Source organism: Dendrobium catenatum, unplaced genomic scaffold, assembly GCF_001605985.2.
Source record: "Dendrobium catenatum unplaced genomic scaffold, ASM160598v2 original_scaffold_244749, whole genome shotgun sequence".
Classification (NCBI taxonomy): domain Eukaryota; kingdom Viridiplantae; phylum Streptophyta; class Magnoliopsida; order Asparagales; family Orchidaceae; genus Dendrobium; species Dendrobium catenatum.
This window is the reverse complement of record NW_021563156.1, coordinates 901696-917666: the sequence shown is the minus strand read 5'-3', so window position 1 is coordinate 917666 and position 15971 is coordinate 901696. Positions and strand designations below refer to the sequence as shown.

Here is a 15971-nt window from a genome sequence, read left to right as displayed (position 1 = left end):
TGCACTGTATAGTGAGAATTGTGATAATATACAACATAAAATTGTTAGCAATATAAATTGATTTATCCCAAGATATTTAATACCCGCCTATGAGGTCATGTACTCATACCCACCCGTATTCAATGGGTATGAGCGGATACATCGTGGGTTTGAATATGAGTATCCAATACATGGTTCTATAATTGACCCCAGTGAGAACCGCATACTTACTACAATTAAACTAAGGATGATAGATTGCTAAACGTCTTTATTCTGATCCTCTTTTCGTAGTAGCATTATTTTCTAAATTTTCTGATATACGAGATAAAAGCCTAAAAAAAAAATTCGTTCATATTTCCTTTGGAATAATGATAAAAATCTCAAACATGATAAGGAATGCAAATTAGAAATAATTTCATACAGAATGCTTCTGCCCAAAATTGCATATTACAAAGCCCATAGTTCAATATTTCGCTAAAACCACCGTCTTCACCTTGAGAAATTTCAATTTCCTCATCTATAAATTTTACCTGGCTTAAATAACTATCCTCTCTGCGTCGTTTGATAATTGAATAAAAACAGACGAACAGACAAGAAAACAGAAACCCCAATAACAGGAACACCATTAAAGGGTTCCCAGAATCAGCCAAGTTGAGAAATTCAACTTGCATTAGCACTAACAAACATGTTAGCGCGTGTTAGTATATGCTATTTCAGTTGGGATAACACCTAAGCATGATTTGGTCCTCGTTATTGGCAATTATCTTCCTCTTCTTTCTCTTTAGATTTTTGCTCCGCTTCAACTTGGTTAACTCTTTTCTCTTCAAGGAAGTTTGCTTATCCATGTCTTCATCTTCACTTGCGCTAAGTTCAAATGCTTCAACAACCATTTGGGTTTTATTTCCCATCTTTTTCTTAATTTTTTCAATGCTATTCTTCTTACCTCTTGGTGATTTTTCCATTGCTCTCAAGCCACCTGCTTCGGTCTGCTCATCATCTTGCAAATCACGTATTTGATCAGTAGCATCACCTACAGGAGCTGAAAGAGAAAGAAAAATAAATGTTATTTTAATGCATTATGTGCTTGTAATTTTTCTTGCTTCAAATGTGTTGATCTGGTGTTATAATCTTTTGATGAGTAAAGCATTACTTCCTCAATACATTTGCTTATATATACTGCAAGAATGCGATGCACAAGGAGATAGTAGGGCTGATGTCACAACCCTTAAGAAAAAATCTTACTTTTTTCTATTTATAAACTAACGATAATCTTGCCGTAAGGGAAAAAAAACTAATTGGCCACAGGAACTCTCAGATGTAATACACAAATATGAGAGTAAACAACTTGAATGGGCCCTTGCTACTTTTGACTGCACATCATTGTTGCAAAGCACAAGAAAGAACATTTAAAGGCAATAAGTGTCACCTTCTATCTTTCAAGCCGCTATCATTGGTAGAAATTTGAATTATCCTAGTGGGTATATCTAACAACAATGTCAAACTTATCCATTTTACAAGTAAAACCTATCCTTTCAACGAAACAAAAATATATATAATGAAATGCCAATCGAATCAAAGAATGCAACGGATTTGTCAAATGTGCGCTCTAAAGGCTATCTAATTGTTCAATGTACAAAGTACTAAACACAACCATACACGATTGACTATACAAAGTGCAGCGCTGTAAAAAGAAATAGTTACATCACTTACAAACTAATCTCAAGTACGAAAAAATATTTTTGAAGGTTATGAACTGATATTCATCACATTAAATTAAGCGTAGAAAATTTATTAATTTTAAATTCCATTATATTTCAAAATTAAAATTTTGGTAAATAAATTTTCTTGAACAAGTACAACAAACTATTTATCCAAGCATAAATAGCTTTAAGGATATACAACTATTTGCGGCTATCTATTCAATATGTCATCATTCATGCTCTCCTTACCGTCATTGGATTTCTAACATTTATCTATTCCTCTATCGCCTCCCAATCTTCTTCTTAATCCTAAGATTTATTATTCAATAATTTGAAACTTGTATACTTGCTTTCTTATGTGCACCCTTAATTTGCTCACTATGATGACACAAGTCTTTATCCCACTGCATAGGGTAAGCTAAATGAATCTTTTTTTTTTTTTCATTGTATCCTATTACGAGTCACAATCACAATCAAATTTAATTTAAAGAAATTGTCATTTGTAATCCTTTATAACCAAGTCTTTTAGGTCTACAACTACCTTTTTAAACACAGGTTGGATCTAATACAGTTGATTTCCTAACAAGGTCATCGGATGGTCGACGTCATACTTATCAATGGCATAGAATGGCGCGCACCATGGGGCATGGCTCGACGCTACGCGGTGCACCTACAACACCAGCTGCATGGTGCGGCGCACAAGTTCAAGTTGGCGCGAGCCATTGAGTCATATGTGCGCACGCGCAATTTGAATTTCGGGTTATATAATTTTAATTTCTAAATAATATAATAATAAATTTTATGTTATTAGTTATTCATTTATTAATTAAACCTAAAGAATCTCATGCAGCAACCCTCACGAGTCACGCCCGATCAAAATTGTAAAACCTCACAGATGCCCCTATATGTGATTCCGCACAGGGTTTCGCTCCCTTCACTCGATTCCACATGGATTCCGCCTCCCTTCACATGATTCTGGAGCTCGTCCGTCCGAGTATTCCTTCCTTCCACTGCTCATTGTTTGTCTGGATATTCCTTCCTTCCCTTAACATTGATACCCCTAGCTTGAAGCATACTTGTTCCAATGAACTCTTTGGTTCTCAAGCCATCAACTAAATTTTTTCACACAAATATGGAATAGTTATGGAGCATATTTGTTCTAATGAACTTGATTTTATGAATCTTTAAGCACAACACTAGAATGCACCTAAGAAAATACCCATCTTTGCAAGTATGAGTGTATGACCTTGAAATAGGTTTGTATTTATAATTATAACTATGCATAGTAGATGAAATGATTTTATCAAGTATGATTTATATTCTTCTTATATGATTGTCTTTCATTATTATGATAGTTTATCTTTAAAGCCTTGCACTATGTGTCATGACTCCAAATGGACCTTTACACAAAGTTGCGTCATTCACCGTTGACAACTATAACTGACAATTTATGTAACCAAACCATCTAAGGCAACTCTCTCTAATCTAATCTACCACTAGAGCTATTCCAATCTTTTCATTTATATACTCATTTCGCATTTTGTCTCTAAGTGCAAAGCCACTCATCCAACTAAGCATTTACATCTCTACAACACCTAACTTAATTTTATGCTTCTATTTTAATGGTCAACATTTTACACCATAAAGCATTGCGGGTCTCACCATCATCTTATAACATTTTCCTTTAAGTTGAGGGGTACTTTCCTATCAAACAATATAACCAATGCATTCCTCCACTTCAACCATCCAAGTTGAATTTTACTAATAATATCCCCATCTATTTCACCATCACTTTGAATAATAGACCCGAAATATATAACATGTGTACTCTTTTTTAATGACTTGATCACCCAACATCACAATCCCTCCACTATATCTATTACTACTAAAATTACACTCAATGTATTTAGTTTTAGATCTACTCAAATGAAAACCTCTATAATATAAAGTTGGCCTCCATAATTCAAGTTTTTCATCAACTTTCTCTCTATCTAGTCTTGTCAACAACAAGATTATCAGTAGCCAAAAATATACACCATGGTACATCCTCTTGCAAATATCTAGTAAGCATATCCATGATTAAAGCAAAAAGATATGAGCTTAAAGTTCATCCTCGATGTAATCCAACTAAAATAGGAAAATACTTTATCAAACCACCTTATATTTGAATACAACAGCTCTTGTATGCATATCCTTAATTATTTAAATATAAGTATTATTAACTACTTTCTATTTTAGAACTCTCCAGAATACTTCTCTTAGACTTATCATATGTTTTCTCTAAATCAATAAATATCATACATAGATCCTACTTCTCTATACTTCTCTATCAAACCTCTTAGCATATGTATAGCTTACATAGTAGACCAACCTGATATAAATCCAAACTGATTTTGAGAAACATTATTATCACATAGTAAACTATGCTCAATTACTCTTTCATAATTTTAATATATGACACATTAATTTAATCTGATATGAATCCTAATTTCTCTGACTCGAGATTTTTTCCGCATCAACTCATGTCAGAATATCACATCACCAAAAACTAACTCATCTTCTACATTTGAAGTACTATCATGCATCTCTTCGATTAAGAAAAGGCAATCACCTAAGTATAAATCTCCTCAATCAAGGAAAAACACTCAGCCTCACAACTAAACAACTGAGTCACGCTGCTAACCTAGGCACACCTTAAGTCAAAGTGTACATTTGATAGGCATATGAAGCACTAAGACATCACCTAACATTGCTCGAGCAGTTAGGCACCCTGCTTGCCTTTAACAAAACGGAATGTACTAGACAAAAATTAAAATCAAGTTCGCAAGCTATTATTATACAAGTAAAAGCCTTAGCAAAGATATATTGCTCTTATAAAATAAGACTTGGGAAACTTGGTAGTACGAACTATTCAAGTAAATTTTTAACTCCAAAATTGAACATAAGAAAATATGCATTATTTAGACATGCAATGGAGGACAAAGTTGAAAGTCCAGCACATAGTGAAGACGTACGTTTGATGAACTAAAGAAAGATATAGGTTCACAAGAAAAAATTACACATAATTTCTTAAATTGTTCAAGATGGGACATAAAGGAAAGCAATAACTTACAAATATATTTACAATATAAAATAAGTCAAAATAGAAATACAAAGAGAAGACAAGCTTCAATCAAATATATTATAAATGACATGATTGAACTTCCCGCAACATTTCAATTATTTGGGATGGCAAGAGGTTAAAAATACTCCTCAAGACCTACCATTTCTTTTTGTAAGGCAAACTGTGCAGATTAGGTGCACAGCTAGTTTAGTATAAAGCTCAACACTGTTAGTATAAAGCAAGAAAAGTCACCAGTTTTCACAAAGCAGTGAACCTGGCTTGCGGTAGCACCTCATATTAAATGTGGTCAGTCTCGTTTTTAAAATTGTCCTATTGAAAGTGGTATGCATGCAAATACGGCCAATTAACTCGCTATCATCAAATTCATAGAGCTATTTTCAATCTCAGCCTAAACTTCATCATAGCATGTAGATTGCACAAAGTCAAATGAAACATTGATCATTTTAATGACATACAAAATCCACCGTAAAAGCAGGCAAAGAACCCAAGGATATTTTAATATTATACATGAACAACATTGGTGTGTGTGTGTGTGGATAAAGAGAGAAAAAGAGAGAAAAAGAGAGAGAGAGAAGACCTTCACTATAGAAATGCGAATCAATTGCTACATTTGTTAGATGTTGCTTGAGAAACACCTATGCCAAAATGTGAAATAGTTTAGTAAGATGAAGGGAGCAACAATACAAAATAACCCAAGCCAGCCATACATATTGTGTACAAACAGGGAATAAATTACGAGAACAAGATAGGCATATAGTCCAACATACTGCAGATAGAAGTTGTCGAGTTCTGGAATCCCAAATGCGCAAATAGCTGTCTAGTCCTACAAAAGACAATAGAGGTTCATGACGATAAAAGGTTAAGCTAATAAAATGTTACAACCATAGAAGTTTCAAGCTTCAAGTTCGTGAATAGTAAACGCATGCCAGACTCTAGTATCACGTAAATGTATAAATGAATAAAAAAAGACGCAAATAAGGAACTTACCACAAGAAGCTAACAGCGGTAGCTCTGGATGCCGAGCTATGGATCTAATACTTCCAGAACATTTACCAACAAAACAACCAAGCAGTTTTCCTGCAAGAAGAAAACTTTGAGAACATCTTTCCATCTTTATATCCATGGCATTAGAAAATATTGAATTACCAGCTTAAATTCACTATTCCGTTCATCAAGTTGAAAAAGATTGTAGAATAAGGATATATATATATATATATATATATATATATATATAACACTATTTCCATTAGAGTACACTATTATGCTATGTGATTGGTCCATATATTCATGGATAGCACTAACTTTTTGAGCTTGTTTGGTCTCCGGTTTGGTTTCTTGAGAAAAGTCAGTCATCATTTCAATTTTTTTATTTCTTTTAGATGTGTTATTTGGAATAAAATTTATGTTTACTCAAATTGGGATTTTCATGATCCCAAATATTACGTGAATATGAAGAGCTTATGAACATACAAATGAGTGTGCTTTAAATAAGTGCACTAACACATTGTGCTCTTTGACAACAACAACATCAAGCCTTTATCTACTACGTGGGGTCGGCTACATGAATTATTTTTCTCCATTGTGTCCTTCTATGAGTCAATTTCTTATTTAAATCTAATAAAAAAGGCATTTCTAATACTTTCTGATCATGTCTTTTTAAGTTTGCCTATCTTTCTTAACATAGGCCAAATCTAATACATCTACTCTCCTAACTAGGTCATTGAAAGGCTGGCATTTTATGTGACCAAATCATTTAAGGTGACTCAATCTTATTTGCCATAGGAGCAACTCCAAACGTTTCATGAAATTACTCATTTTGCATTGTCTAAAAAAGTAAAGCTGCTCATCCACCAGATTATCCTATTCTCTACAACACTTCACTTAACTTTATGATTCTCTTTTAATGGACATTGAATCCCTCCTTTCTCTTCCTAGCCCAACGAAAATACTCAATACCTCCCTTCTCTTCAAAGCCCAACGGAGATGCTAAATCCCTAGCCTCCTCGGTTAGAGGGTCTTTGGCCCCAAAGACTCCCTTCCCTAGAGCTCACACTCATTTGACTCCCAAAAGGCTCTTCTTTCTATCTCAACCTCACCTCCTTTCTCCTGTGTGAAGTGGACTCTTCAAGCTCTCTCACAAAAAAGAAAACATCACTTAACTGCCAAAAGGCTTTCTCCTCAAGAAAAAAAATTTTAGTAAGAGGTTTCTCAAAAATCTTAATTTTCAATTAAACAACTTCTGATCGTACAGTACGATTAGTTGAATGGAATAATAGAATGCCCAAAACGATCTAAGTTTGTCCAAGAGAGGTCTCAATCGATCGTCCCGTATGATTGACAATCGTATAGTATGATCAAAAATGAAGATTAAATCTGATTCGATTCATTAATCCTAGGGATAAAATTAGGCAATTTTAATTAATATTCGTACAGTACAAATTTAATCATATAGCAAGTACAATTTAAATTTCAAAATTCAAATTTATCTACTTTAAGTAATCAAGATTTGACGGTGGGGTTTCTTAATAAAGTTGATCATACAGTACAATATGTTGTGATGGTAGTATAATAGAGTTAGTTATATTTAATATTTAATTAAATATCTTGAATAATTTTTGTTTAAACAGATCGAATAGTACGATCTAGATCATACATAACAATTAACAAAAAATTAAAATATTTAATTTCACTCTCCTAATAAGTGTGTATACAATTATTAAGCTAACATACACCTAATACATAAATAGACATAAGAAAAATAAAAAACATTGACCGACTTATACATGAACACAGGTTGTCTTAAGCTTTTATCCTTTTACTCTTGCTTGGTGTAGCTATACCTGAAAGGTTAGTGATGCATATAAAAATAGATATCCAATATATAATGCAAGAATAACAAAATAAACATCTAATAATGTTTGTACTCATCAAAACAGAAAATCAGGCTCTTGTCTTTCAATAATCTCCCTTTTTTATGATAATAAATATTATTGATTAAGATTTCAAAATTGCAAGTTTTAATTTTAATTTTCTGCTAAGTTCTCTTTTTTTAAAATGCTTTCTTTAAAAAATAGGAAAAATATTTAATTTTTAATTTAAATTTTTTTATTAATTTTATCATTTTTTATTTTAAACAAACAACATAAAATAACACATAACACACAATCACTGAAGAACAAAAATGCAATATAAAAATTGAATTAATTAAAAAAAAATTGATACAACAAACACTACCTACTCCCTTTTTAACATCACCAAAATGAGGAACTACAAACATACTACAAAACAGGGAAAATAAACTACTAAAGCACATACCTGGAATAAAGCACGAAAACACACAATCATGCATAAAACTCAAATAGACTAAACACAAAAAACAAACAAACAAAAGTATACAAACAACACAATAAGCATGCAAATACTCCAATTTTTAAGCACGTATAATTTAGGGGTTTAGTGAAAATATCTGCCAATTATTTTTTAGTATTAACATGTTGTAATTCTGCATTTCGCTTGGCTACATGATCCCTAAAGAAGTAGTGCCTAATATCTATGTATTTAGAGCAGGAATGTTGAATGGGATTTTTTGAAATATAAGTCGCACTAGTATTGTTACATATAATAGGGATTGTTCCTATGGGAAATCCAAAATCTAATAAAATATTCATGCATTTACAACCTTCCATATCAATTTTTTAAAATTTTCTTGATATATTTTGTTTGTCTTGGGAAGGTACCATGTTCTCTCTTCTTAACATTAAAACCTAAAAAATAAGTCAACTCACCCATAATGTTCATCTCAAACGCATAGTGGCAGAAAATTCATTACATAAATTATCATTCGTAGTTCCAAAGATAATAAGATCAACATAAATTTATACTATGATTATATCTTCTACAACTTTCTTAAGAAATAATGTGGTGTCAATACTACCCTTAACAAATGATTTCTCTAATAGAAAGTTGTTAAGTCTATTGTAACATTCCCTAGGTGCTTGCTTAAGGTCATAAAATGTTTTGTTACGTTTATATATGTGATTGGGAAAAGGTAAATTTTCAAAACCTAGGGGCTATTCTACATAGACATCCTCTCTAATAATTCCATTTAAAAGGCATTTTTAATATCCATTTGATATAATTAAAATCCTCTAAAATATACAAAGGCTAATAGCTCTTTTATCGCCTCTAACCTAGCTATGAGGGCGAAGGTTTCTTCAAAATTTATTCCTTCTATTTGATTGTACCCCTTAGCTATAAACCTAGCTTTGTTTCGAACTACTGATCCAAAGTCATTTAATTTATTTTTAAATACCCATATTATCCCAACTATACTTCGATCTTAGAGTCATTTTACGAATTCCCACACATCATTTCTAATAAAATGATTAAGCTCTTTTTGCATGCCTATAATCAAAAATTTATCAGCTAAAGCTTGATCTATATTCTATACTAGTGGTTATATCAACGAAATAAATGTTGTGTAGCTAACCTCCTTCTAACATCTTGCTTAGTCATAACCCCTACAGATTGATCTCCTAAGATAAGCTTCCTAGGGTGACTAGATGAGTATCTCTATTCTCTACGCAAGCAAATGATCCTCAGTTCTTCTCTATTTTCTATATCAGCATCCTCTATTGTATGAGTTATTTCAGCTTCATCATCATCATTTATCACAGTCTAAGCAATTCTATCTGATTCATCAAATACCACATGGGCGGATTCCACCACCATTAAAATTCTTATATTAAATACTCTATAAGCTATTCCTACTAAGTAATACTCTAAGAATATCGCAACATCAGCCTTAACATCAAACTTTCCTAAATGAGGTTTTTTATTAATAACTATAAAATATTTAAACCCCAAAAAACATTCAGTTGAGATAGGTTTGGTGCTATATCCTTAAGTAATTCATAGGATATTTTATTTAATTTGGAACTAATGTTCACTCGATTTAGCACATAACAGGTAGTATTAATTGCCAACATTCTATTTTTTCTTTCAGCTACTCCATTATGTTGTGGGATCCTAAGGGCAAAAAAGTTGACCTATTTCAGATTCTTGACAAAATAATTCAATTTTTTCATTTTCAAACTCACCTTCGTCATCACTATGAATGGTTGAGATTACACATCATGTTTTCCTCTGAATCCAAAAAGAAAAGGTTATAAACCCCTCAAAGGGTTCACATTTATTCGCTAAAAATTTGACCTAGATGAACCTAGAGTAACATCCACAATTACAAATCCAAATATCTTATCACATAGACTAGATATACTGACGACTCCAAATAAGTCCATGTGAAGGATTTCTAGTATAGTAGTGGTTACAATGTCTTTAATTGATTGAAGGGATGACCTAGTATGATTCCCTAATTGACATGCATCACATAATGATCTTTGGATAATTCTAATTTAGGGATGCATCTAACCAAATCTAATTGAGTTATTTTCTTTAATGTTTTCAGACTTGCATGGCATAATCTCCTATCCCTAGCCAAGATTTATTTACAATAGTTTTCAAGCAAAAAACACTATTAAATGTGTCAATATACTAAAGTCAAGCATATAAATGTTGTTTATTATCATTCTTTCTATCAGTTTTTCCCTTTCAAATAATTAAGCAATTGTTAGAAAGAAGTTTAATGTTAAATCATTTGTCACATAATTGACTAATGCTTAAATTTAATCCTTCAACTAATAAAATATTTTCAATTATAAATCCACTAGCTTTGCCAATAGTACCTAGACCTACTACCTTCCTTGTCGTATTATCTCCTAAGATGACTTTACCTCTACTCCTAGCATCCAGCGTGATGAATTGCTTTAGATCTTCAATCATATTCCCCGAGCATCCACTGTCTAGGTACTTTATGCTCTCACTAGATCTCCTGTAAGTGCATTCCTCATAATTTTCGGAATCCCCAATGCTGTCTTTCGCAATTAAAAAAAGTTGGTTACCTCCTCACCTTCTAATGCTTCTCATTCCGAGTTCACCCACAAGGCCTTTTGAAACTTTTGTTTGCACTTCTTTGTATTTGCTTTATCTTTACTCTTATCCTTAGTTCGGTGGCTCTTGAAGTTTGGGAAGTTAGATCTAACATGTCCTGACTTTTTGCACTCGAAACAAATCACATAACTAGAAAACTTCATTAGATTTGGTTGAAGTGGCGTTGGTGTTTGCATTTCAACAAGCTTTTAAATTGCCATGTCATTAGTGTGATGTCATCACTTTCATCAACTTCTAAATCACTACTCTTTTTGTCGTCAGCCTTTAGTGCTATTGTTTGCTCATTTTGTTCACTTGCATCTTTATGTCATTACTTGCATTTTGTCGTAGGCAATTAGAGTAAACATTTAAATCTTTATATTCAAATATAGCTGTTACTTTCGCATCCCATGATTCAGGTAGGCAACATAAGATTTTATTAACTTTTTCATAATTTGAAATTTCTCCACTCAAGACATGCAAAGATGTGATGATTTTAGTGAACTTGGTATACATATTTGAAATTGGATCGTTAAATTTCATAAGAAAGAATTCATACTCATGTAAAAGTAAATTCAAGCATGATTCTTTAACTTCGTCAGTGCTTTCATAAGTAATGCAAAATATGTCCCCAATTTCCTTACCACTCATGCAAGTAGAAATATGCATATAATCTTTAAATTTTAATGCATAAAAGGAACAATTCAAACATTTAGCATTAAATTATGCAAGTTCATGATATTCTAAAAACCATTCAGTAAAAAAAATTCTACTTTAACTCAATTCAAAATAGGCAACGGTAAAGTATATCCAGAATGTATCATGCGCTACATGCTAAAATCAAATGATTACAAAACCTAGACGTATATATTTTTCAAAAATCAAACAAAATATTGTCAAACAAAGGTGGATGGGTAATAGAGTACCCATCAAAAGTATTAGGATTACCAAAATGTGCCATTGGATCAACTCAAAGTATTTAAATCAAAACCAAAAAGAGAATTCAGTCTGATACCAACTGAAAGTGCTATAATGCCAATTGAAAATTCACAATTAGCTCTGATACAAATTGATAATGCTATGAGGCAAACAAAGAGGAAGGTGAATTGATAGTTTTAAAAACTTTTTTTAAATAAAAATCCTTCTTTTAAAAAATAAATATTGAAATATGTGGAAACGATTAAACAAACAAAATTGAACAAGGTAAAATACAACAAAAGTAAGTATGATTTTTTTGTGTTTTAAATTTTGTATAAAAATATTTTTTTTTCTTTTTCAAAACCAAGATCAAACAAATAAAAATCTAACCGATCCTCTTTAACAAACATGTTCACAATCAAACTAAAGTGCAATAAAGTAAATCGCAAGGAAAACTAAATTGTGGTTAGTAAGAAAATGCAAACTGAAATTTTATAGCGGTTCGATCAACTTGACATACATCCATTTCCCAAAGTCCTCCTTGGGAATTGCACTAAATAGTGACTCTCATTCAACACACAGCTAGGCGAATAAGCTCCTCCTTACCATAGGCAGAGAATCATCCTTACAGACTCTTCACACTTGAAGAATCTCCTCCTCTTGCCTCCACCTCCTGGTGAAGCTATCATCCTTCCTTTCATCACCAAGCCCAGTGGAGATGCCAATTCCTCTTTTCACTTCTAAGCCCAACGAAGATGTTGAATCCCTAGCCTACTCGGCTAGAGGGTCTCTGGCCCCAAAGACACTCCTTCCCCAAAGAACTTTCCCAAGAGCTCCGCACAAACAACCAAAGGACCCAAGGTGCAGACCAACCTGAGCAACCATGTGAATCCCCTCACACTCCCTTGACTCCCTCAACCTCACCTCCTCTCTTCCTAGTGTGGACTCTCCAAGCTCTCATAGAAAAGAAAATGTCACTCGACTTGACTTCCAAAAGACTCCCTCCTCAAAAAAAGAAAGTTTATAAAGAGGGCTCTCAAAAATCCTAATTTTTAATAAAATTGTTTTTTATCGTAAATTATGATCCTCAATTCGTACAGTACGATTAGTTGAATTGAATCATCAAGGGGAGGTTTATGTCGATCATCCTATACGCTCGATGATCGTTCAATACAATCATAAATGAAGATTAAATCTGATTTGATTCATTAATCCTTGGGATTAAATTAGGCAATTTTAATTAAGATTCATATAATACGAATTTGATTGTATAGTACGAACTGTTCAAATTTCAAATATGTCTACTTTAAGTAACTAGGAATCCATGATATAATTTCTTGATATATCTAATCGTATAGTACGATTAGTTATACATAATATTTAATTAATCTCGTTTAATTAAATATTTTAATTAATTTTATGTTTAAACAAATCATATAGTACAATTAATAGAAAAATTAAATATTTAATTTCACTCCTCTAGTGTGTTTGTACGGTTGTTTTATTAACTCTATCTATTATTATTTGTCCATTAAATAATTCATTTTACACCTAGATCCTATATTTAGTTGTAATGATCACATAACCAACTTTGCTACCTTTTCAAACCTAAAAACTCTGCACTAGCAATAAAAAGTGAAAAAATTGATGGTTCTCTAAACACTATTGCAAGTCAAAAATATTTGCCCTTCACATTTACTTAGCAATGTACTACATATTCCTCATCTTGCAGTAAATCTTTTTATTAATCCATAAAATCACTAAACACCATAACTGCAAGATAATTTTTTGATAAACATTTTGTATTTGAGGACCTTAGTACACAGAAGATGATTGGAAAAGCTAGAGAAAATGATGGGCTATATCCTTTTAAAGACAAAAATCACTTATTATGTTTATTTTCTTCATTTTCACCCTCAATACAAAAGACATTTGGGAATATCATTAGGCTAAAGCATCTGACTTGTAAAACCCTATAATATATGTTTTCTTTTCTTTTTTTTAATCTAAACATGAAAAAAATTTATTGTGAGATTAATAAAATTACGAAACATCATCATATTATTTTTTCTGTAATGTGATTCTAGATTCTTTACTCTTTTTCTAATTATTCACTTTTATATTTTGGGTAACATCCAAAATCCTCAATTATTCTAGAGCTATAAGATCTTTCACCTTCATTAATGATTGCATTTGGATGAAATGAATATATCTTATCAAATAAAAATCTAATGTTAGCATTATTCTTATCATTTTTATTATCATAATAGAAAAATAATTACATGCTAACATCAAAGCATTTTAAAATGATAATGCTCGCGATTATTCCAATCTTATAATATTATCTTTCGTCCATAAAGAAGGTATTATCCATCAACCCTCTCTAAACATTGTAGTGGTAAAAACAAAAAAAAACTTCTTCTATGAGTCACCATGACCTTTTTTTTTAGAATCTGAGGGGCTGTTTGGCAACAAGTGGGATTTAACTTTAGTGGGATTTAGTAAATCCAGTAAATCTGGATTTAGTAAATCCAAAATGTGTTAAATCCTGAAAATTGTTTGGTATGTCAAATGTTAAATCCTGTTAAATTCTGAGAAACTGTTTGGTAACATATTTCAAGATTTATGCTAATTAGGAATTTAAATATGAAGAAGATAATTATAAACTAAAAAATAAATTTATAATCAGAAATAAAAATTAATGTGTTATGAATTTAATGACATGTTAAGTTCAAATTAATCATCAATAATTATTTATACTAATAATTATATATTTAATAATACATATTAAGTTATATTAATTAAGCTAACCATATTAATATTTAATTACTAATTATACAATTAAGTTAATTAGATAATTTATTTATGCACTACTTATAATATTTATTATTTAATTAATTTACATAATTATTAATATTTTAAATTATATTATTAAGTTAATCAATAATAACTTAGAGGCTTCTAGGGTTTGTCTTTCATCTTCTCTTTTCATCATTGATGTTCGGCTTCATTGCTTTGCATGAGTTGTATAGATTGCACGCGTCGCTTATTCGGCTCCTTCGTGGTTGTTCGACTTCACTCCTTCGAGGACTTTCCCTTTCTGTCGGAACGGAAGCAAGAACAGGAGCTCACTGGCTGTGAAATTAACTTTCTCACTTTCGTGCGCTTCTAATGTTAAATCCCGTTAAATCCACCGAACCGAGGGATTTAGTAAATCCGGGATTTAAGCCGTAAATCCGGGATTTACGGAATCCATGGATTTAACGCTCGCACAAAAATCGTTTGGCTGGATTTAGCGTAAATCCGACTTAAACCCCACGATAAATCCGATACCAAACAGCCCCTAAGTGCCAAGAAAATATTAGAGAAAAATAATTCTAATTGTCATATATCTAATCAATAACATAAACTCAAGCGTACTTAGCTTCAAAAGTCCTTTAAACTATTTGATTAAATTTTTCCTCGCAAATAATTCATTTAAAAAATTTCCTAAGAAAACTTTGGATGCATTACCTATATTTATATCCATAAATAACACAAAAGCAAACTTGATCCTATAGAGAGCTCTTAAAAGCATCTTTATTAAGTATTTATCCACTTAAAAATGGCATAACAATTATCATCGTACCACTGAAAAATTCTCTACTTGAAAAGATGTCATCTTTGATAAAAAGTAAAGTTTTTTCAACCAACCTTATCTTCAGGAAGAAAACTCCAATTGTGAATAAGTTTAATGAAACCACTATATTTCACATTGACATTCCTACAATAAAAACTCTAACAAATCGAAATAATATACCCCTTCAAGCCTATGCAAGAAGGAATAAGTCTAGCCAAAAATTTAGATGTTGTACACTTTCAAGTCTACACAAAAAGGATTATGCCTAAACAAAATCTTCAACAAATTCAAGACTTAGAATTATTATCAGACAATAATGATCAAACTACTAATATATATTTTCCTCTATATCATATCTTACAATACCCATCGTTTCAAAATTTTATCCCACTTAAAAATATTAGGTTCAATTCCATTACAATGTTATAAACTGTATTTGAGATATTTGAATTAGAAAGATGCCATAAGAGGAAGAGATGAATGATCTAAAAAAAAATCACATTTGGAAGATCGTTGAAAACCCAAAAAGAATGAAACAAAAGGATAAAAATATTTTTTTCTATAAAATATAGAGAAGATGGAAGCCTAAAATGATATAAAGTAAGATTGGTAACTAAAGAATAAACATAATCCTATGAAATTG

At 31.6% G+C, this 15971-nt stretch overlaps 1 protein-coding gene across 3 annotated transcripts in view; it reads right to left on the bottom strand.

Annotated features, from left to right (window-relative positions):
* Nucleotides 1-345: 345 nt before the first annotated feature.
* LOC110097082 (WD repeat-containing protein DDB_G0290555) overlaps nt 346-15971 on the bottom strand; it is a 32162-nt gene continuing 16536 nt past the window's right edge. For all 3 annotated transcript variants that reach the window (XM_020823312.2, XM_020823313.2, XM_020823314.2), the window contains 4 exons: nt 5791-5880; nt 5571-5626; nt 5381-5438; nt 346-1018 (listed from right to left, as the gene is read on the bottom strand). In XM_020823312.2, coding sequence (XP_020678971.1) covers nt 693-1018; nt 5381-5438; nt 5571-5626; nt 5791-5880 — 530 coding nt within the window. In that variant the 3' untranslated portion in view covers nt 346-692. The remainder of the gene's footprint in view (nt 1019-5380; nt 5439-5570; nt 5627-5790; nt 5881-15971) is intronic.